The sequence below is a fragment of the Cucurbita moschata genome, unplaced genomic scaffold (assembly GCF_002738365.1).
Source record: "Cucurbita moschata cultivar Rifu unplaced genomic scaffold, Cmos_1.0 Cmo_Scf00005, whole genome shotgun sequence".
In the NCBI taxonomy this organism is placed as follows: domain Eukaryota; kingdom Viridiplantae; phylum Streptophyta; class Magnoliopsida; order Cucurbitales; family Cucurbitaceae; genus Cucurbita; species Cucurbita moschata.
The window spans coordinates 6,356,507-6,378,961 of NW_019268521.1; the positions used below are offsets into that span (position 1 = coordinate 6,356,507).

At 35.1% G+C, this 22,455-nt stretch overlaps 5 protein-coding genes across 17 annotated transcripts in view; 3 read left to right on the forward strand and 2 right to left on the reverse strand.

Moving 5' to 3' along the window:
- Positions 1-4,150: 4,150 nt before the first annotated feature.
- On the reverse strand, positions 4,151-7,478 carry LOC111443546 (ornithine carbamoyltransferase, chloroplastic-like). Its single transcript, XM_023081401.1, has 5 exons — positions 7,139-7,478; positions 6,333-6,667; positions 5,931-6,062; positions 5,558-5,833; positions 4,151-4,605 (listed from the first exon to the last, which is right to left on the reverse strand). Exons 1-5 carry the CDS (start codon positions 7,347-7,349, stop codon positions 4,423-4,425), a joined length of 1,137 nt encoding a protein of 378 aa, XP_022937169.1. The 5' UTR covers positions 7,350-7,478; the 3' UTR covers positions 4,151-4,422.
- A 1,167-nt stretch (positions 7,479-8,645) lies between these two features.
- Positions 8,646-10,972, forward strand: LOC111442878 (mannan endo-1,4-beta-mannosidase 7-like). The gene is made up of 5 exons (XM_023080436.1): positions 8,646-9,033; positions 9,107-9,301; positions 9,415-9,537; positions 10,138-10,331; positions 10,419-10,972. Exons 1-5 carry the CDS (start codon positions 8,725-8,727, stop codon positions 10,810-10,812), a joined length of 1,215 nt encoding a protein of 404 aa, XP_022936204.1. The 5' UTR covers positions 8,646-8,724; the 3' UTR covers positions 10,813-10,972.
- LOC111442877 (glucose-1-phosphate adenylyltransferase large subunit 1-like) lies at positions 10,925-15,023 on the reverse strand. Of its 2 annotated transcripts, none has more exons than XM_023080435.1 (14): positions 14,287-15,023; positions 14,087-14,200; positions 13,738-13,911; positions 13,530-13,622; positions 13,355-13,438; positions 13,202-13,257; positions 13,023-13,116; positions 12,748-12,933; positions 12,550-12,630; positions 12,245-12,331; positions 12,064-12,168; positions 11,738-11,844; positions 11,527-11,587; positions 10,925-11,230 (listed from the first exon to the last, which is right to left on the reverse strand). In XM_023080435.1, exons 1-14 carry the CDS (start codon positions 14,533-14,535, stop codon positions 11,129-11,131), a joined length of 1,593 nt encoding a protein of 530 aa, XP_022936203.1. In that variant the 5' UTR covers positions 14,536-15,023; the 3' UTR covers positions 10,925-11,128. The 2 variants fall into 2 exon arrangements, with proteins under 2 accessions (XP_022936203.1, XP_022936202.1); XM_023080434.1 differs by having other exon boundaries at positions 14,087-14,209; positions 14,287-15,022.
- Positions 15,024-17,684: 2,661 nt separating this feature from the next.
- LOC111442881 (50S ribosomal protein L31, chloroplastic-like) lies at positions 17,685-18,426 on the forward strand. Its single transcript, XM_023080440.1, has 2 exons — positions 17,685-17,859; positions 17,946-18,426. The coding sequence occupies exons 1-2, from the start codon at positions 17,788-17,790 to the stop codon at positions 18,273-18,275; spliced, it is 402 nt and encodes a 133-aa protein (XP_022936208.1). The 5' UTR covers positions 17,685-17,787; the 3' UTR covers positions 18,276-18,426.
- Positions 18,427-19,182: 756 nt separating this feature from the next.
- Positions 19,183-22,455, forward strand: part of LOC111442879 (inositol-pentakisphosphate 2-kinase IPK1-like) — a 7,598-nt gene continuing 4,325 nt past the window's right edge. For 4 of the 12 annotated variants that reach the window (XR_002710390.1, XR_002710391.1, XR_002710388.1 and 1 more), the window contains exons 1-6: positions 19,183-19,524; positions 19,606-19,726; positions 20,263-20,448; positions 20,721-20,788; positions 21,695-21,810; positions 22,051-22,098. Coding sequence is in view for 2 of the 12 variants with exons in the window: in XM_023080437.1 (XP_022936205.1) it covers positions 20,435-20,448; positions 20,721-20,788; positions 21,695-21,810; positions 22,051-22,098 (246 nt within the window). In the remaining 10 variants the exon portion in view is untranslated. The remainder of the gene's footprint in view (positions 19,525-19,605; positions 19,727-20,262; positions 20,449-20,720; positions 20,789-21,694; positions 21,811-22,050; positions 22,099-22,455) is intronic. The other 8 variants (XR_002710392.1, XR_002710395.1, XR_002710396.1 and 5 more) reach the window with 6 other exon arrangements.

The following is a 22,455-nucleotide window of genomic DNA, read 5'->3' on the forward strand; positions in this document are numbered from 1 at the left end:
TGCCATAGTTCAATAATTAGTGTCACACTCGTTCGTATGTAATATAATAATCTTAAATAGCATACTTCTTTAAGTGGTTGTGGTACATCTCACGTTAGGGTTCTTAATATATGTAAGGAAAACGTGCCCAACGAGTTATTTAATGATATTTAAATAATTGTGTTTATTATGGGGACATTTTTCTTTTATTGTATCTCAAAGAGACGGTAACTTTAATTGTTTTTTTTTTAATATTGCAATTGAGTATTAATATATTGTTTTGGTTGAGAAAAATTCAAATTATTTTTTAAAGATATAACAAATAGCTTCCCACTTTTTTAAAAGAATAAAAAAATGCATCTCTGTGGCATGTTGCTTTTATAAGCATAATGAAAAGCATTAAACTTTAAAAAACACTTAACTGTTAAAGGCATGATATATATATATATAATTGTATGGTGAACGAAAAAATATATATTTTTATAAGTTAACAATAAATTCATAATTTTTTATTCAAATTCGATCAAATCCAAATAAATTTAAAGTTAATTCAAATTATATAAATTAAAATTTGAATTGAATTTATTGTGTATTTCGAGTTCTCGAATGACTAGAGATGAGAAAAGAATAATATTTTGAGTGATTTTCTGTTCTTGAATTATATATTTGAAAAAAAGTAGCTAAATAAATATATTTTCAAAATTAAAAATTTAAAAAAGGAGTAAAAATAAGAAAGATGAAGGAGAGTTGAGTTGTGAATTGGTAAGGGAGAAAAGAGACAAAGTGAGTGAAGTGTGGCAGAGGGAGTCACAATTGCACGTGCAGGCCACTGCCTAGGTTTCAACCACCATACATGTGGAAAACCACGTCAGATTACAGTACTAATAACTATTGTTATTTTATTACTCGTTATTATTAATAATGATGATGTGGTTGACAGATGTTCATTTGTTATCGCACTGGGATTGAGCTGGCTCGTCCAGTGCACGCCAGCTAGATTTTATCAGAATCCCCGAGCTCCTCAACCCCTCTGGTCATTTTTTTTTTAATTTCTGTAAGATTTAATATTTAAAAAGTTCTTTTTTTACTGCTAGGTTTGCGTCTCTTTTTTTCTTTTTACAATTTCGTTCGTAATTTTTTAAAAGTTATATTATTTTAGTTAATGCTAAAATTCACGTATAATTGAATGGCCTTAAAATACATTTAATCAGCCAAGTCCCAATTATCTCTTAATTGAAATGAAAAAGTTGGTCAAATCCCTCCTCACAGGAGCAAAAAAACAATCAACTTCACATAATTAATTCATAGTGGATTGTTATTACAGAAAAAATATATCTTTTTGAAGTTATGCTAACAACTTAGCCTCTTTCATTGACAACTATACTCCATTATGATTGAATACCTTATTCTCGATCAACACAAGTTCTTTCCTTATATTTTATCCTCAGTCACATGCATCTTAAAAAAAAATCTTAGGCCACCCAAAATATTGTAATAGCCGAAGGTCACGCCTCCCGATTTTAAAACATGTCTATTGGTGAGAGGTTTCCACGCCATTTATAAAGAATTTTTCATTCTCCTCTCCAATCTTTTTCGGGTCCCAGCATCCTTGTTGACACACTGTCTGGTTTCTGGCTTTAATACTATTTGTAATAGCCCAAGACTACCGCTAGCAGATATTATTTATTTTAGTTCGTTACGTATCGTCGTCAATCTGTCGATTTTAAAACGCGTTTATTAAGGAGAGGTTTCCACACTGTTATAAAAAATATTTCATTTTTCTCTCAAACCTACGTGGGATCTCATAAATACGCTTAGCAATGAAATTTCTACGACTGAGCCGCTGAAAAGAAATATGTATTTCATTTTAAGGATTGTTCTCATTTAGATGTGATATCGGTTCATTTATGTATCTATCCTTTATTGAAGAGTTGGAATTTATGTATATAAGAATTTGGGATTTAGTAATAATTGAATTGGTATGACTAAGTACCAAGATGAGATGAAAGAGGATATAGAAAAAAAGGAGTGAACAACTTAGAAAGAAGGCTGAGGAAAAGAAGCCATTTTTCAGGTGGAGGGTTTGGTGGGTGTCTGCGTGGTGTGTGGGGGTTTGGACAAACACATAATTCCAAACGAAAGGAAGAAAATAAAGAAGATATGCAATCAGATCTAGGAGGAGTTTTTGAGGATAATATTCATATTACACGATTGAGATATCTCGATTCATCGAAAATAGCAAGCTGCAAAGGCAAAGGGGCATTGGTTGGATTTGGAAGTAGGGAAGGGGAAGGCCTGAGCAGCCAACATGGAAGCGCCCATTTTCCTTGTGTCCTCTCCTTTTTGATTTGACATTATTTTTCCCTCCCACCTTCCCTTCCCATTTGGATAACCCTATTTCTGGCCACCCTCTCCTTCTCACCCCTCTTTTTCATTATTCTCCCCGTCTCTATCTCTGCTTTCAACTCATATTTTATCGATATGCATGTTGGGAGGAGAGCGAAACATCTTCCATAAGGGCGTGGAAACCCTTCCCTATCAAACGTGTTTTGAAGTTTTGAGGGAAAGCCCAAAAAGAACAATCGATTTATGATTGATTTCATCTTTGCTGGCCTACGGTACTTTATTTAAGTTTTGATTTGATAAGGGAATGGTTGTTATTATGTTGTTTTCTATGTTGAGTCAATACAACAACGAAAAATTTTCGGGTAGAAATTTGTATAGAGCACGCCTCTATACATGTTAAAAGCATTAGATCTTGACTTTAAAGGATAGAAGCTGATTTTCTTTGGAAGACTCCCGTTAACAAAAGTAACTATTTAAATATTTTTTACAAAAAAAAAAAAAGAAAAAAGAAAAAGCTTAGAAATCTTTTTTTTTTTAATGTAATATTGAAATACAATAATTAGATGATGATGCTTAAATTTTCATTAATTAGGTCGGTAGAAATAAGGCCATACATGAATTGACCTTAATGAATGAAGCAATGAGCCCTACTATAATCAAATCAATGATGGTCTATTTAGATTCTCAATTCAAATGATTTGATCAAATCAAGATTATATATTATGATTAATGAAATAAAGCTATAAGGATTTTTTGAAAAAGAAAAATTAGAAAAATCAAGACAGCTAATGTCGTCATGGATCAAAACCTATAAAAATGGAAATAGGTTTTTTTTTTTTCTTAAAAGAAATGTATTAATTGAAATAGATTGCATCATTTTTTTAGTATGATTGCCTCAAATTCATGTTGTCTTCATAATTTGGAGATCGTGATTTAAATGGAAAATTATTATTTGATATTTATGATATAATAATAATCTAATACCCGAATTTAAGCTAATGATTGAACTTTTTTTTTTTTCAAGTTTCAAATTTTGGATTAAATTATCATATGCATGTTATTTAAAATATTTTTAATGATTTATAATAATTAAATTATTATTTATTAAAATTTATAGATCATAAACTAAAATGATGGTTGAAGGTAATAATATATATCACAGTGTAAAGTATGCAAATTGCGAGAAAAAGCAAAGAAGGTAAGTTTGTTGGGAAGGTAGCGAAACGTGGGGGCAGGCTTTCCGCTATCTTGTCGGGCGGTACTTTTTATTTGTGACAGTTTTTGCCCAACCAGGTTCTCTTGCCCTTTTGCAACCTTCAACTTGAGCTTCCATTTTCTTCGTCTATGATTTGAATTGGGCTGGGCCCATTATTTCTACTTTCAGTTTCCTTGGCCCACCCATTCTAGATTTCCTCCCTTTGTCGTCTTTCACCCTTAGATTGCCATTTCAATTATTTAATACATATTCCTGTCACGCCTCACAAATCAAACAATATTTAAACATAACTTTTAAATAAAATAACCTGAATCTAAGTATAATTCATGAAATATATTTTTCAATTCAATTTTCTTTCAGACGTATATTAAAATATTTATTCGTTTATTCTTCCCCAAAATTTGGGCCTTCGGGCCCGTCCAACGTCCGGACTGCCTTATAACAGTCATGGGCTCGGCCCTACAAATTGGGCTAAAAGACCCATGTGGGTAGCAGCCAGTCCCTCTGACTGTTGTCAGAACGACCGCTGCTGTCAACAAAGCTATTACCGCAAGTAACTCTTTCCCTTCATCCCGACATAATATAAACAGTATCTAAGTTGACTACAAATTAGCACAACAAAATGTTGACATAATAGAAAACATATGAGTTACATTTTCTTGGGTCATCAACGTTTCAACTAAACAAGAAATGCCGAAAGGAGGTCGAGGCTTGTGACAAATTCTAGCTCTGAAAGTAAATCCGTACTGCAAAAAGTCGGTTCCAGGTAGCATGCAAGAAATAGAAGACAGTACAAAAAAAAAGTACAGACTCATAGGCCAACTTTGGCATGCTATTATTGAAACATGAATTGGCATATCCCAGTATTGGGTGCTACACAATCACAAGCCAAGAACATGAAGCATTATAGCATTCTGTGCGTGCATTCGATTCTCGGCTTGTGGAAAGACAATGGAATTGGGAGCCTCAATTACCTCATCTGTTACCTCTACGCCTCTTTCGGCTGGTAGGCAATGCATGAAGTAAGCCTTTGAACCTGCTAAGTTCATGAGCTCTTCGTTAACCTGCAACGATAATGCAAAGAATGTCATTGCAGCTCCGTTAAGGTTATATACAATATGCAACCAAAATATCAAAAATAAAAATGGAAGAACCAACGTGCCGCTCTCCAACGTTCATGTCAACGATTGTTCTGTATATGGACCCAAAATGTCACGGAGAACACCACAATTTCAGTATACCCTCATATACGAAGGAAAAAAAGAACCATGACACGAGAAATTATCTCAAAATATTTTTGAAACCTAAGGTCCCCCTGGCCTCGGTTGTTCTACCATAACAGTTCATCCGAGATTTTTTCATAGAATTTCGAGTCCACAAACGTAGAGGGTGGACAATCTGGAGTAATCCTCTATGGGGGTTTGGAGGGAAGGTTTGAGTCTAGTTGGGTAGGGCATCCATTTGGAGGGAACGTAGAGGGTCTACTGTGCAACAAACTTCAGATATGAAAACTTTATTTAACCTAAAAATTTAAGCTGAGCTCGGAGTAGCTTTTTCGTTAGCCACCACTTCGGAATTTGGTCACAAAATCACATTTCACGCAGCTAGAAAAAGGGTATGGTACATCCCTTCCAGACCCACAATTGTCTTCATGAAATTAACTTGTGCAGGCCATGTTGCACCAACTACACTTTTTCATCACTACGAGTATTACTGTCAATCCAAGTTATAGCTAACAAAGATGCAATAGGAGAGGCGAAAAGGTGGGCTAGTAATTAGCCAAGCGGTATTCACACTCAAAGAAAAAGGACAGACAAGAAGCATCTTTTTTATAAATAAAAAAAAAAACAAAAACAAAAACAAATTCCACCCCAAATAATGGCATGAAAGATAACGATTCCGACCATCATTGCATGTCCATCTTCATTAACAATTTTCCTTTTTAATAACATCTTCATTGACAAAATTAATTAGCTTGAAGTGCATTCATTAGAAAGAAAACGCTCCAACAAGTACCTGGAAACCTTGAAACGCTTGACGCCGATATTCAGCCTCCTCTTTCTGTCCCATGCTGGCCCAGACATCCGAGTACACAACGTCAGCACCTCTCACTGCTTCCTTGGGATCATTGGTAATCTCAATCTTGCTAACTCCAGCTTGCCGGGCTTTTTCAACCGTATGCTTATCAGGCTCAAAACCTTTAGGACAGGCACAAACAAAGTGGAAGGGTATAACTGATGCCAACAACAACCACGAGTGCACCATGTTATTTCCATCTCCAACATACACAACCTAAATTTTCATTATCATCTGTTCAATTCATTTGAAAAATATAATTGAAGTACATTTTATAACAATTATAACGAAACATAACCAGTAAAACCCAAACCTTAGTTCCTTCTAACTTGCCAATGTGTTCAATCATAGTGAGTGCATCAGCCATTACTTGACAAGGATGGTTGTAATCCGACAGGCCATTAATTACAGGCACGGTGGCATATTTAGCTAAATCAAGGATATCCTGCAACAAAATGGTAGTTTAACAACCCGTAGAGAGACATCTGGATTACGAACAGCAACGGAATAATGAAACATAAGAAATCACTAAGCTGTTCCAACAGTAAAATTATTTAGAGACAAACCAATAGGCCCTAAAACTCAAACACCCTTATTTTTGCTTCATTAAAATTGTGACAAAACACCGATTTTGTCGAAGCAAAACTTTCTCTGTGTACTCCAATCGCAGATATAGTCACTTGATATTAAGAAGGTAATAAACTGGCCACGATACCTGATGACCAAAAACTCGGGCCATGATGACATCATTATAGCGAGACAAAACACGAGCAATATCCCTCGTTTCCTCTCTTTTTCCCATTTGGATAGTGTCGGGCCCTAAATATATGGCATGGCCCCCTAGCAAGAAGAAGCCAGTCTCAAATGAGACTCTGGTTCTCATGGATGGTTTTGCAAAGATCATAGCCATTGTCTTCCCTTTAAAGGGGAGAAATGTCCTATCACCAGATTTTAGTCGAGCCTTAACTTCAACTGCACGGTCTAAGATCTTCAAGAGGGTGGATTTATCAAAATCACTAAGGTGAAGGAAATCCTTCTTCTCGGCTTTCACTGTGATAAACAATAATGCAACAGAGAACAAACGTCAGACAATTAAAAGCATACAGCCGTCCATTCATAGAATAGCATGCATTTTCAAAAACTTGAATCCCTCAAGGAAAAGTTGAAAGTAGAAAACACTATAATCTGTTCTCTAGCCACTGAGAGAGCCGATCTTGCACATCGCCAATGCAAGCGACAGAGATAAATTGGTTTAGGAGAGGTTTGATTATGTATTGCTTTTATACAGAGCACCATTCAAACAGATACCAACCGCACAAAGAGGCGTATGCACCGTCTGATAATCATAACTATAACTTATCAATCTTCACGAACCACATAAGAACAGCGACAGATTATCATCACTCACAGACAACAACCGTAACAATTAGGCAGGAAATGCAAACACCTTAGTTGAAATGAAATTTATAGAAGAAAAAAAAAATCGCAAACAACGAAGCCTTAACGAAAATAGACATGCACCTTGCGATACAACGGACGGAGGGTAAGTCGCAGAGCTCTGGCAAGAAATTGAAGGAAAACCAGCAGGAAACCTAGGCGGAGAAGCGACAGAGAAACGTGAAAGCTCGCCGAAAAACTTTACCGATCGCCGAAGAGACCTAGCGGAGTAGAAGTGAGTAGGGAGTGAGTTTTTATCTGATCGAAGGGTGGAGTGAGAGCAAATCGCCGCCATTGCTTTTGGTGGGAATGGCGGAATACCGGCAGAATCTGTTCCAAGAGTCCGAGCAATATAGTTATACGAACCAGGCGATGCCGATTCAGTCTTAAAAAGAATTTTGACTTTTGGGCATGGCGGATGTTATTAACAATACTAATATTTATTATTGACATATAAAATTAAAAGAATATAACTTTGATTTTACCACAATTCTTTTAAAATCCTTTTTCTTTTTTCTTAAAGCCATTTGTTCAAATATCACTTTCACTGTTTGAAATTAAATTCTTCACTTCAAAAAAAAAATTAATAAATAAATAAATGGGCCTTTTTTCTGGCTCTCTAGCTCTTGGGCCCATTGTTGTATTTAGGGTTTCATAATTACCCTTCACCGCACTTTAAGAACCATCGCTTGCCTTGTCTAATAGCCAACTTTGAGTTGATACAAATTAATTCGGTTTATTAATTAGGAATCATGGACCTCCGGGATGATATGATATTGTATAGTATAATCTCTCGTGATCACACTCTTAATTTTTATAAAAAGAACCCATATTAAATATTGTGTTCCTTATTTATAAATTTAGGATATACTTCTTAATTAATCAATGTGAGACTACTTTTTTCAATAATATTCAATAATTTCTCGATTTGACTCAACCCCACTTACCATTTAAACTTACTTTCCATCCAAAAGAGCGTAATTTATCCCTTTTAGAATCGTATTGGACTCTAAATTTTATAATTGAGATATTGTCTATTATGTAAAATTGGGTTTACGTAGAAAATCATCTTTGGTCTTTGTTTCGAAGGTTTTCTATTAATTGGTTCCCACGTTCTCTTTTCGCACAATCCCTCCCAGCCACAAATGTCAATTTTGCCACGTGTGAGGCTGTGTCTTATCTGAAATCAATATTTTTTTAAATTACATAATATTTATTTTGAAAAAACAAAAGAAAAAAACTTACCATATTACATTATAACTAAAATAAACTTACTTCAACTATTAAACCTTATTTTTAAAAATAAAAACAATTTCAATGTAGTTGATTGACCATTAAAAATATAAAAAAAAATTGAATTTTCATACACCTAATCCTCTCATATTTCCCATCTAAAATTATAATACCGGAAAATGGAAAGAAAAAAAAAACAATATATTAAATAGGTTAATCTATTGATGGATAAAACAAATATTTGTTTTTAATTTATTCCCCAATATTCATAAACGACAGCTCATAAAGGAATCCAACATGATCTCTCACTTATGGCAACAACACAACCACAATATTAATAATAATTACTAATAAACAAACATCGACGTTCAAAGTTAATCCGCAACACTTAGTCTTGGAGTTACGTTTTACAGTTCAACAGACTTGGTTTTACAGAGATGAAGCTTTGGAGTTACGTCTTCGTTGTTCTTCTGCCGCTTGTGCTTCGAGCAGAAGCAGATGATGGGTTTGTGACGACCAAAGGGCATCAGCTTATTCTGAATGGAAGCCCATTTTACGCCAATGGGTTCAATGCCTACTGGTTAATGTACTTCGCCTCGGACCCATCACTAAGACCCAAAGTGTCCTTGGCTTATCAACAAGCCGTCAATCATAGCCTCGCCATTGGAAGAACGATGGCCTTCAACGATGGCGGAAGTAACCCTCTGCAGATCTCTCCTGGGCAATACAATGAGAAGATGTTTCAGGTCCTTTCATTGCTTTGATTTTATTTGGTTTTGTTTTTTCCCTCTTTTGGTAAATGGCTAATGCTTTTGTTAGGGGTTGGATTTTGTGGTAGCGGAGGCAAGAAAATATGGGATTAAATTGATCTTGAGTTTGGTGAACAACTTTGCAAATTTGGGAGGGAGAAAACAGTATGTGGAGTGGGCCAGAAATCAGGGACAGTCCATTTCATCCGAGGATGATTTCTACACTAACTCTGTTGTGAAAGGATTCTACAAGAACCATGTTAAGGTAACGTCACAACCCATAATCACTCATTTATGCAACAAGAAGTTTGTATGAATCTATGGATGTAAGTTTATAAGTATTGGTACTTTTGTTTGAGCAATGCACATTGTATATAGACCGTTTTGACAAGAATCAACACCATAACTGGAGTGGCTTACAAGGATGATTCAACTATAATGGCTTGGGAACTCATGAACGAACCTAGGTGCCTTTCAGATCGTTCGGGGAACACCGTTCAGGTTCTCACTACGTATTACCTTCTTTTAGTCTCCATTCCTACCTCCTATTTCAATCTACGTTTATTTTTTTGTAAGAACTCTGGACAAATATTCCTTGCCAATAATTAGCTGACCAAGTTTAGGGCAAAAAAATGTTTATGTATTTTCTTTTGATTAGGTTCATTTCAAAGAATTTTTTAATCAATAATTTCTATTATAAAAGGTAAAACATCATTAAAAACAAATCCAATAATATTTTATAAACAAAAATATAATAAATTTCTAAAAATTTAAATTCCACTAATAGTAATTTTCCATTAAAATATATTTATTTACTAATATATATCTATATATATAGTGAGACGAGAAAGAATTTATCCTCGTTCAATTAACTGAGAGAAATCTCTCTTAAATGGAAATCCTTGATCTCCGTAAATGGGCATATTTACTTCTTTCCTGATTTTTTTTTTCTTCCATATTTTTCTATCTTAATTTCAACCTTAAATATTTTCATTTGTTCCAAAACAAATTTAAATCTTGAGTTGGGCCAAAGACGACGTCTCATTACAATTAAAATTATGTAGCCCAATTTAAAAAGTTGTATGTATGGAATGATGGCAGGCATGGATTAAAGAAATGGCCGCATACTTGAAATCAATTGATGGGAAACACCTCTTAGAAGTTGGTTTGGAAGGATTCTATAACCAAGCAAGGTATCAAGGGAATCCTAACTTCCAAGTGGGAACCGATTTCATTGCAAACAATCAGATACCCGAAATCGACTTTGCCACAGTCCACTCGTATCCTGACGAATGGTAAGAACAAAACCCTTCTCCCATTTGCTACTTTTCTGAGATCTTCAATCCATTATTAGCTGAAATGAACGTGGTGATTTGATGAAGGTTATCTGGTTCAAGTTTTGAGGATCAGCTCTCATTCCTGAACACTTGGCTCAAAGAACACACCCAAGATGCACAGAACGTTCTCCACAAGCCAGTTCTCTTTGCTGAGTTTGGAAAGTCTAAAAAGGACGGTGGCGCTGATAAAAGGGATCGACTTTACCATGCTATTTACTCAGCTGTGTATTCATCCGCTAAGGGCGGCGGAGCAGCTACGGGTGCAGTGTTCTGGCAACTTCTAGTTGAAGGGATGGGTTCTTATGGGGATGGGTATGAAGTGGTATTTAGTGAGGACCCCTCCACTGCTAATTTGATATCTCAGGAGTCTGCAAAGATGATCAAAATAAGGAAGAAGCATGCCAACCTCAGAAACATAAGACACAAGGGGAGGCCTTAAAGGGAGGCAGCCACAGTCCTGGAAATTGAACAAAAATGGGGCTAAGAATAAACAACTCCCTCACAGAGAAAGGATTGCTCATCCCAAAACTAATGCTAAATCGCTTTGAATATTGTAGTCTCTAATAATATATGGATTGAAATAAAAAGTTGTTCTCTTACTCAGGAATGTGTTGCCTTTCAACTTTTTACATATAAGAAAAGAAGCTAACATTTTACATGAAGCGAAGTCATACGCCAATTACTCGTTGTCGAGCATTGTCGGTTGAAAGCCTCGAGCAGTTGCTTCCTTTCAACTCTCAGCTTTCTCTTCGGATTTAAATGATGGTTCCATCTTTTATTGTCGCATTCTTCAATGTGACTGTGATACCGGACCTTATATAAAACCCTTCTTCTGGTCTATCTGCTTCTTGAACGCCCTGAAAAGTTAACAACCACACACTAGTTAGGTACTATGACCAAATAACATCACGGGTTTATGTGGTTTTGATAGAGTTTGCAAATTCTTAGAAAGTGTTAATTTTCCCCTTCCTACCGAATTGCATGAACTCATGTTATATAAACCTTCACATATGAAACCACCCAGGTTATGAAACCCAAGAACCAAACCTAACCTTTTATTGGTTATTTCTTTGTACAAATACAAACATGGATGAAACAAAACTTATTAAATTGTGAACCAAATATCCCTTAAGAACACAAAAATCATACTTACATCAGTATTAGCAATAACTACATTTTTTCCGATCTTGGCATTCTTGTCAATTATGCAATTCCTGCGGAAAAGATAAATGTAAATCAGAAACAGACCAAACCCATGAACAAATAATGTTTATGGTAAACAGTCGGACGATAAAGTGACGGTTATATTTAACTAATAAGAGATTGCAGATAGCTTTTGCTCTGTATTGGTAGCTGAATATTACCTGATTTTGGTGTTCTCTCCAATGCCGATTGGGATCTTTCCTTCGGCAAGCAGAGATGCGATTTCAGATTCAGTCTGGTAGTAGTCCGCACCCATCATCATAGTATCCTAGAACGCAAAACCAACAAATCCAAATTTGATTAACTTTTTTCAAGCTAAGATGCTACATATCAGCATGGCAGAATCTCTTGCAATAATAGTAAGAGTTTAATCTGTGGAAAAAAAAAGATTGCAGCATCGATAACCATCTTCTGCCATTGCATTCTTCTTATACGTTCCTACAGTGTCGAAAGGGAGGGGAAAATTCAAAAGAAAACCCTGGCTCACCTTAAGCTCCACACCGTACTCCAATCGAGAGCGCACACCGACAATAGAGTGTTCAACACTACACTCTCGGAGGAAGCAACCATGAGATATTATTGCATCTACAATCTGCAAAAGCAACTTCGTTTAAGATACAAGAATCAAACGGATGATGCAGAGAGCAAACTCGAGTTTGATGTCTTACCCTGCTTTTTTCAACTTTAGAAGGGGGCAAGAATCTAGGTGATGTATAAAATGGAGTCTTCGGATCATAGAACTCAAACTTTGGGGGCTGCATGAAAGACACTAAAGCCATCAGCTTAATTGCACTTGATTATGTGTTGTTTCTGCTGCGGGGGAGGGCGTTGCTTGAAAAATTCACAGGCCAGTTAAGGTACTCATCTTCTATATAAATATTTAACTCAGATAACTAAATAAGCAAGAAAACTGGAGATGATTCTTGGTCCCATTACAAAGGAAAAGAAAGGAGACAATCGATGGGAAACATACCTGCTCCGTTAGTGCTAAGTTGGCATCAAAAAATGACTTCACGGTTCCAATGTCCTCCCAGTAGTCATTGAATAGATATGCCTACAACAATATGGATGCATTGGGAAACTTAGTTCTATTATCGTCGAAAGTCTTCCTATTCTGAATTCAAGCACAAGGAAGAAATGAAAGATCAAAATTTCTCAAAAGGGATCTCACTTGAACTTTGTAGTCTTTAACAGCCGATGGAATAATTTCTGAGCCGAAGTCGTTGCATGAAGGATAAGTCCATGTCAAAAGCTTTAATAGAAGATCAGTTCTGAATACGTAGACTCCCATTGATGCAATATAAGGATTTTTTCTAGCATCTTGATCTGAAAGTCCTAGAACTGTAGTGTCAACTTGCTGCAATACAATATATAATGGATAGAAAACAAGATCAGACAAAGACATTGCTAATTACAAACCAAACAAAGTGCATCAATGTTATCAACCATTGCTTCCAGGTCAGATCCCTTTGGTTTCTCTGCAAAATGTAAAATACGCCCTGTGTCGTCTATTTTCATGAGACCGTAATCTGATGCTCGGCTGCAAAATAACAAAGCATTAATGAAAATCTAAGTTTTTAAAGAACACTTTATCCATGGAAATAACGATGAAAAAAGATGCCTACCTATTATCCATGGGTATGCATGAAACTGTAATATCTGCATTTGTGTCAATATGTCTCTGCAAGTACGAAGTCATCAGAAATCCTCATTGAATCACGAACAAATGAGCACGACAATACAAATACAAGTACAAACTAGTTAGGTTCACGTTATACCTGCACAAAATCCATGTAGTCCATCCGGTAAAGGTGATCGCCAGACAAAATTAGAGTGTGCTCAACATTTTTGGTCTTAGCATCCTGCAGAAACCCAATGGATAAAACGTTCATTATACATAAAAAAAAATTGACTGAAAATTCCAATCATGCTCAGAAGATTTTAGGCACCCACCTCAAATAACCATATAAATTGCCTGACAGCATCGGCAGTTCCTTGGAACCATTTTTTTCCAGTTTCACCCGAAGTTTGAGTGGCAGCTAGAACCTGTTTCTCAAACATTAATCCAGAGAATGAGCATAAGAAAGCTTCCGGGTTCATCTAATTAAAACAATTGCAAAGCAGGGGCAGATTGTAAAAAAGGGAAGTACAGGCGTCATACCTCCACGAATCCATCGCCAAAATTCACTCCATTACCAAAATTGTAAATACGAGCAAGGTGACGATTTAGAGAAAACGAATTAAACTGCGTTAGGACGAATATCTTTTCGATTCCGCTATTAATGCAATTACTCATGGGCACGTCGATCAATCTATAACAACCTCCAATTGGAACCTGCAAGTAAAAATTATTTGCTTAAATTCATGCACCAATTTGTTCGCCTGGGTTGGATCAATAGCTTCTATTATCAAGTATCTACTACAACCATCTAAATACATCTCCCCAATTAAAAACGCTCTCCAAGTTTGTGAAATTATTCTTATATAAGCAATTTGGTAGAGGTGGTTACCGCTGGTTTGGCGCGCTGGCTGGTAAGAGGAAACAAGCGAGTTCCGGCACCTCCACCCAGTATGATTGAAGCAATCTTTTTCGGATCAGCTCTAGGAGTCTCAAATATAGGAGCCTGTAAAGTCTGGGGTAAAATTTGGAGTCAAAAGTTCCGATAAAAGTTCATGTACTTTTGAATATCAAAGTACTAAATCCACTTACCGCTGTTTCCTCACTAACTTCTGACATGAGAACAGAATGAGCAACTCCCGCCGTAAGCTTTCTAGCCCTGCTATGGGAAGAAGAATCAGAATTCTTCCGCGAGTAGGCATTCATCTGTATCTGTTTGCACTTTCCGCTTCTCTCAATACTCTCTCCCCAGAACCCGGAGCATTGCACCTTCCTACCACAATGTCTGCTGGCTCTAAATGGCATCGTATTGGCCTTCAAGGTCACACCAAACGAATCCATTGTCAAATCAACTACAGATCAAGAGAAAAATCTGATCTCCGAGTAGCTTGCCCGAATATGTTAAGTCGACCACAGTGCAGAAGAAGCTTAGAAAGATCTCCGATCCTTTCCAACGCAATCGTCGAGACCAGAGCACGCGCAAAAGCCTAGATCAGAGGGAAACCAAAGCTCTGAGAAGGAGATTGAAGTACAACGCAGGGAAAAGGATCAAACGCTGGAGGAGCCCTGTCTGTAAAGGGAGTGTTGTAAGAGAAATGTAGAAGGAACAGCTTCGAATGAACAGAGTAAAGAAGAAAGGCGGGAATAGATCAAAGATCGAAGGATGAAGATCCTGGTGAGGAATGTGAAAACTCTGAACTAGCGTCGTTAAATTTGGTTTTGAGCCGCCAGAGGATCGTCGGGCGATCTTGGCTTTCAATAATGGCGAGTGCAGAGAGAGGGCGCCTTGGGACTTCGACACGGCGGGAATACGGCTATTGCAATTGGGACCTACTCGTCAGCTCTCGCTTGGCCTCTTGTAGTGATTTGTTTATAACAAAAAAATAAAAAATAAATAAAAATAAAAAGATATTTATATGCACCTAATACTTTTTTTCTAAATCAACCAACTATAAATTGGCGTTCTGCTTGACTCCAATGTGACGACAGATTCCATTAACCTTCGAGATTTGTTGTTCTTTGTTTTTTTATTCGATTAATATAATTTCGGGAAATTAAAACGAATATATATATATTATTATTTTATTATTTCAACATTTAAAAATGACCCGAATATTGTTAAACCCATTTAAAATCCTAATTTTTAAAACATTTATGAAAAATAAAATGTACTATTAAGATACTAAAATTGGTAATCTTTATTTATTTATCCATTTTAAATAAAAATATAGGAATAGAAAAAAATAATAATTTACAATCGAGATGCTCGACTAATTGTTTATGTGGATTTTGGCGTTTAATATTTTTCTTTTTTCAATGTTTAATTTTAAAAAGGAATAACATTTATGTTTGGTTATTTTAGGGTTGTATTATAATTCTTTTTATATTCTTAAAGGATTCGGATAGGTGGATTTTTGTCGAATCGTATGTACATTTTCAAATAATGTGTTTGTTCTAATTTAATTAAATTTTCTATTAATTTGATTACTTATTTAAATTCCTAATCATATGGAAAGAAATTAACAATTTAAAATTAAAACACTCATCCAACTCATCGATAGAAAAATGATTTTATTCATTGAACTTCTAACCCGGTAATCTGAACCGTGCCGTGTACGGCCCACAGTCACGTCATTTATTGATTTTTAAAAATAAAAATCAGAAAACCTAAAATAATATAAGTTGTTGGCCACATATTTCCAGCCAAGTGGACGGTTAATATTCATCGAAATTTAAGTATTAGGAGATCACGTGATCATTAAATCGGATTCGGCATCATCTTAAGACCCACCGAGGAATACATGACAGTTCCATGATTAACACCTAAAAGCAGTTATTGAGACCTTTTCTTAACCACCATGTTTTTTTACTGCCTTTAACCTCTGTTACTAACTTTCATTTGTAAAAATATCTTTAAGTTTCGAGGAAAAAGTATATTTTAAAAATTAGTTTCAAGAGTGTGTTAATAATTTTATTTTTATTTTTTTCAAAAAAAAATTAAACTTTCACAACAAAATATTAATATCTTTAATGTCTCTTTGTTCAAAAGTTTTATTATTATCTCTTTTCACGTTTTTTAAAAACAAAAAATACTATCAACAAAATTGTTATTATTATGTTTAAAAAATATTGGTTAACACACCAAACCTTAACAAAATTAAAATAATTTTTAATGTAATAAATATAAAATACATTCAATAATTATTAGATTACAAAAAAACTACCTTTGACCCATAGTATTTGTTAGTGTTGGATGATGAAAGTCTCATACATCGGCTAATCTAGGGACGTGGATTTATAAACAATAATACTCTCTCCATTAGTATGAGGCTTTTGGGGAAGTCCAAAGCAAAACTATGAGAACTCATGTTCAAATTAGACAATATCATACTATTGTGGAAAGTCGTGTTTCTCTAATAGTTAGCACATCTATCTAAGTAATAATTAAACTATATTAAAATTTCAATTTTACAAACCTACTAACATTAATATTAATTGAAGAGGCTTATTGCAATACTTAACAAATTACCTCAAAAGTTTTTAGGTGTTGTTACAATAAATCTCAAAGTTCATAAATATTTAAAAGTTAAATGGTGTTTTTGTAATAAATTATATAGTTCAGTGGCGTTCGTGCAATTTTGCCAATTATGAACAATAAAACACGGCACGAATACTTGTTATTTGGGCATTTGCAAGATTTATATATTTTTTATTATAATTATACATTTTCAAGAAAAGTGGTGGAAATAATAAAATAAACGAGATTGAGGATGATCATGCTCACATGTATAATTAAATATTATATTTCAATAAATTTAAACTGTTCGTACTAAATTAAAAAAATATATATAAAAACATTAAAGAATAAGTTTTATTTTTCTCTAAACTATCCCTGTAAGCATACACGCATCTGGGTAGCTGTCTGAATTGGCGACACGTGTAATACAAATTTCTTCCTGATCATGATGTGAAGGTTGCTGCATTTATGACCTTACACGTGGCATTCTACTCTGTAGATCGTTGAATAGGTCTGCGAGGAAATTAACAAAATGGGCGAGTATCATTGTCGTTTCAGTGTATGCAAGTCGTGCTTAATTAGGCTCCATGATCCGACAAGTCGCATCGATAAAGACATGGCATAAATGTGATTGAAACAATTGATTCCATATTGTATTCTTGGAGGATACATCAAAGAAAAATTTAACCACTAGTCATACATAACAAAATCAGTATTTAATTTAGAATTTTCTATTATACTAACTTTGATTAGTCCAAGAATTAAATAGTGTTAAAGCACGTGCGCACAAATGGATTGTAATTTGATATATTATTCAAAAAAACATCATAAAACAAATTAATTCAACTTGAGAAATACAAATTTAATTGATTTTTAATTGTTTAAATTTAATTCGATAACTATCAAATTATAATTTACACGTGGGCCCGAAAAGCAGGCCTCCATCAGGAAGGCCCATATCAAGGCTCAAAACTAGCAGGCCCAAAAGAGAAGGACGAGCGAGTGGCCATGCGACAATGCCTTGAAGAAGAACTCATCTTCTTCTTATCCTCACTTCATCGCACTCAAACGCAGCAATGGCGCTGAACCTAACGAATTCCTTTCTTCAACGCCCAATTTCCCCGGTCGTCGCACCGCCGAAGAAAAAGGTACTTTCCCCTTATTCTCACTCCTAAATGTTACGACAGCGGGGCCTGTACATTTATTTTTTCCTAAATTTCGGCGCAATTTCCAGGAATTTGGAGCGAGAAGTCACCGGGCGGTGGTGACCTGCCGGAAAAAGGATCTGCACCCCCAATTCCACGAGGATGCTAAGGTTTATTGCAATGGAGAGCTGGTGATGACGACGGGTGGGACCCAGAAAGAGTACTCGGTGGATGTGTGGTCGGGAAATCACCCTTTCTATTTAGGCAGCCGCTCTGCCCTGCTCGTCGACGCCGATCAGGTCGAGAAATTCCGCAAGAAATTCGGAGAGCTGTCGCAGTTGATGGAGATTCCTGTCCTTAAAGGGGAAATCGTTCTGCCCACGAAACGAAAATCCGGCGGCAAAGGGAAGAAAAAATAGAAGAGTGCGGAGAGTTCAGTTGGCCTGGTAATCTTTTTTAAATTCAACTACTTAATACGATTTTGGGGTTTTCTCTTGTATTTCATGTATGTAATTTAGAACAATCGAAACTAATTTGTCTGAATCGAACAATTTGTTTCTGTTTGTCGCTTGCATTGCGTCGCTGTTTGTTGAGAATCATCAATGCCGATGAACAGTTCGATGAAACTCAATTGGTTAATCATAAAACATTAATTAAAATAGAATAAAATTATGCTTTAAAATTTACAATTATTTTATCTAGTTAACTTTCTTTTATAAGGAAAAAAGTATACGTCAATTAGGCTGACACGTACACATACGTACTTTGGTTAATAGTTTTTTTAATTAGTCCTTAATCGTTTAGCGCTTCAAATTTCTTTTAATGTGTTCAAATCTATCAATTGGATAATTTTGTAAATAATTGATGTATATCAAATTATTGTTTTATTAACCTAATGATTTTATGTGACTCATAATTTCATTATTTGAATTTTATATTATTTTTTAATAAAAATCATAATTATTTTTATTAGCATAATTTCGAATAATACTTATTTAAGACATAAGGATTATATTCAACATTTTTTTTAGTTTATTTATGGATTAAATAGATTTGAACATTCAATTTATGGGTCAATAATACATGCATTAACCAATGCTCCTATCACCAATAATAATTCATTAGCTTTCTATTAAAGGGTTTAAAAATTATTTTGAGAGAGTTTTAATTTATTGTTCAATATATTAAAGATAAAATGCAGAATTTTTAAAAATTAATGAAAGTTGAAAATTTTGTGAAAGATTAATGCGGAATTGATAATTATTAGGTAATTTAATAACCTTAAAATAAGAAAAAAAACACTTGGTATAAAAGAGAGAATGCGCGGGCCGGCGGAAGAACAAATGGACGCGGGTTCTGAAAAATCCTTCGCATTCCACGTTTCTTTCATTCCGTGAGCGAGTCTTCGAGATTTCTCGCAGAGAGAAATTTTGATGCTCGAGTCGAAGAAATGATTTCACTCTCTCTTCGAAGTCCGAACTCGTCCGTAAGGCGATATCATCCACAGCGTAAAGCTCTCTCTTCTGGTGAAGGTTTCGCCTGAAGTTGAACACTGAAGTTCATTTCTACAAATGCTGAGTGGCTGATCGGCGTTCTCTTCTCAGTTGTTTGGTTCCATTGAAGCGGACCTTGATTCTACTCAAAGCAATCTGCCAAAAGTCCGATCAGGTGCATGGATCTCTTAAACTCTCTTTCTCTTCTGTGCTATTCAATTCTCTTGAATTTAACTCTCGACTGTTTGAATTTTAGACCGCGAGGGAATCTGCCGGATGGAAATCGTACTAGTGCAGGAGTACGCTGCTGATTGGAACTACAGATGCGAAGAAGCTGTCAATCTTGTCCTCACTTATCTGGATCATCTCCTCTTTTTGTATGTCTACCTTGACTCCTATTTTTCAATTTTCTTTCTCTCGGAAGTTTAGTGAAAGAATCTCCTGAAACTTTTCATCGGTTTCCTATCTCATTTTAAAGTGTGATTAGCAATATTTTATTTCTAGTTTCTTTTTTCTTTCATGAGATCGTTTAGTGAAAGAATCTCCTGAACACTTTTCATCGATTTTCTATCTTATTTTAAGGTGTGATTAGCAATATTTTATTTCTAGTTTTTTCTTTCGTTCATGAGATCGTTTTAGTGAAAGAATCTCCTGAACACTTTTCATCGGTTTTCTATCTCATTTTAAAGTGTGATTAGCAATATTTTATTTCTAGTTTTTTTTTTCTTTCATGAGATTGTTTTGTACTCTGTTAAACTGTTTTATCGTCGGTAAGTTTTGAGAAATTGATGAATTGTTTTCTGCATTCCAGTAAGACAGTGAATTATCGATGCAACTTTCTTTTCGTTTGAAATTGGATTTTCTTCAACCTACTCGTGGCCGCCGCCGATCTCTGTGCTAATTCTGTTCGTAGTTTGAGAATGTTATAGGGATACAAATGGATCCCACTGCGTGAGCGTTTCGAACCTAATGGCTTTGTCCGCACATAGGCGTCTTCTGTGGAGAGATGTAGTCATGCACGGATTGTGATGCTGCGTGTCGAATCTATGTGCAGCATGTAGTGATTCTGTAATTGGATTCCAACCATGTTGATACTGAGGTACGTTTCTATATTCATTTCATGCTAGTCTTGCTTGAACTACATCATATTTGTGAACAGTAATTGTGATAAGTGACGCTATAACTTAGCAAATATACACTTGTTGAGTTAATGATAGTTCATGTGACGGTATATTCATCATAGAACAATTGAAGTCTTTCTAAGAAAACAAAATCAATAATTCTGACGGTATACTCTTACCGACATTGGTACGTCCATGTCCTTGTATTGAGAGAATTCCTAAAGGCTATTGAGAAGAATGTCTTGGTCAGTGCAGGACGAGTCAATGTGCATCGAGACTCTTTCCTCCTCCAATCTGACCATTCTATTTTTTCTCAAGGTAGAGTTTCTTTGAGCTTTCTTTAGCTATTATCCTTCTGCTGATATTAAACACATTTAAGGATTATCATATAATGCATACAAGCTTCTAACTTTTTTGTTACACAGTAAATGTACTCATTATCAATAAATTCTCTAGCTTACTGCTGAATTAACTAAATGTTCAGAGCCATAATATCTATTGACTGTTTTGAGTGTTTCATGGTGTTGGAGGTTTGCTCATTTTTTTTCTTGCCATGAACTACCCCAATGTATGAAATATATACTTCTATTAGTAGGAAGCTTGTTCTGACGTCTAACTGGTTTTTTGGTATCTGATACACTCCTTGGGAGCAAGGAAGTAAGTTTCAAATAACTTTCACGGTGTTGTTCATTCAGAGATAAGTTAGAATGAAAAAAAAAAAAAAAAATGAACAACATGAATAAAAAGTCACAAAATAGGAAAGAGAATATGAGAAGCGGTTGGAGAATTTTCTATTACCTTTGAATGTGATTTACAATTAAAATTGCAGATTTGTAATTGAAAGGGCAACCATGATCCAACTGTCGAGAACTAACAATCCATCTCATATGGAAGAAAAACATTTTTCTTCTTTTAATTTATTTTTATATTTTAAAGAAACCATTTTATTAAAGAATCTTTTTTCTCAAAATTGTTCTTGTTATAACTGTTTCAACATCGTTTATTGATGAGTACTTATCTGGAAGTCTTTACTTACGATCTAAAAGGCTCCATTCTATTAAATAGAGTATTACAAGCATACGCTTCTTTGTTTTTAGGTAGCGAAAGTGAATTTTGCATATCTGTTGAATAATGATTTTCATCTGCCCCAACTCCCCTCCCCTCGTTCTTTTTATCCACTTGAAAGTGAAATCCCTTTCTAATACATGTTTTCATCTTTTCCAGATCAGCTGAAATATGGATGTCTTCCAACTTCAAGATTCATAACCAAAAGGAATTTCATTAACCAAAATGTGACTCGTTTTAGGATGCATCAAGCATTGAAGTTGCAGAATGGCGAGGTAATTTGCTCCTCTTTTTGTTTCAATGGTATTTAACTCGAACGTCCTTGTGATTCCCATCAATTATTTTTCTGTATTACTTAATGTTATTCTCAGTGTCAGATCCCAATTCTACACTTTCAGTGTTTGATATTATTTTTCTGTATTAGGCTTTTCGTTGCTTTGCTTCGATGTAATTAATTGACTACTCTTATGAACCTTTTTAAGTTGTAACTTGATTGCATCCAATTTATGCATCAGATATCAGAGTTAAGGTATATGCCCACTGCAATTCATTTTGACTACAAGGTATATGCCTACTACAATTCATTTCTGTGGTTCATTATTTACTATGAAGTTTTAGGTGGGTTTCGTAGACCTGTATCTAAAACCTTTTAAGTAGGAAGAATACTATGATCAAGAGAACAAAATAGTTCGCAACTAAGCAGATGTTTGTGACATCGCTAGAGGCAGAAAATTGTTACAGGCTCTAAGGGTTGTGAATTTACAACACAACAAGGGTACATGCCAAAGTTGTGGCTGTACTTCTTTTCTGTTAAGCATGAATTGGACATTTATTTATTTTACTAGAGATTCATTGTTTGTGTCCTAACTATTTGGTTGTTATCATTTTTTTTTTTTTTTTTTTTTTTGCGTCATGTTCTT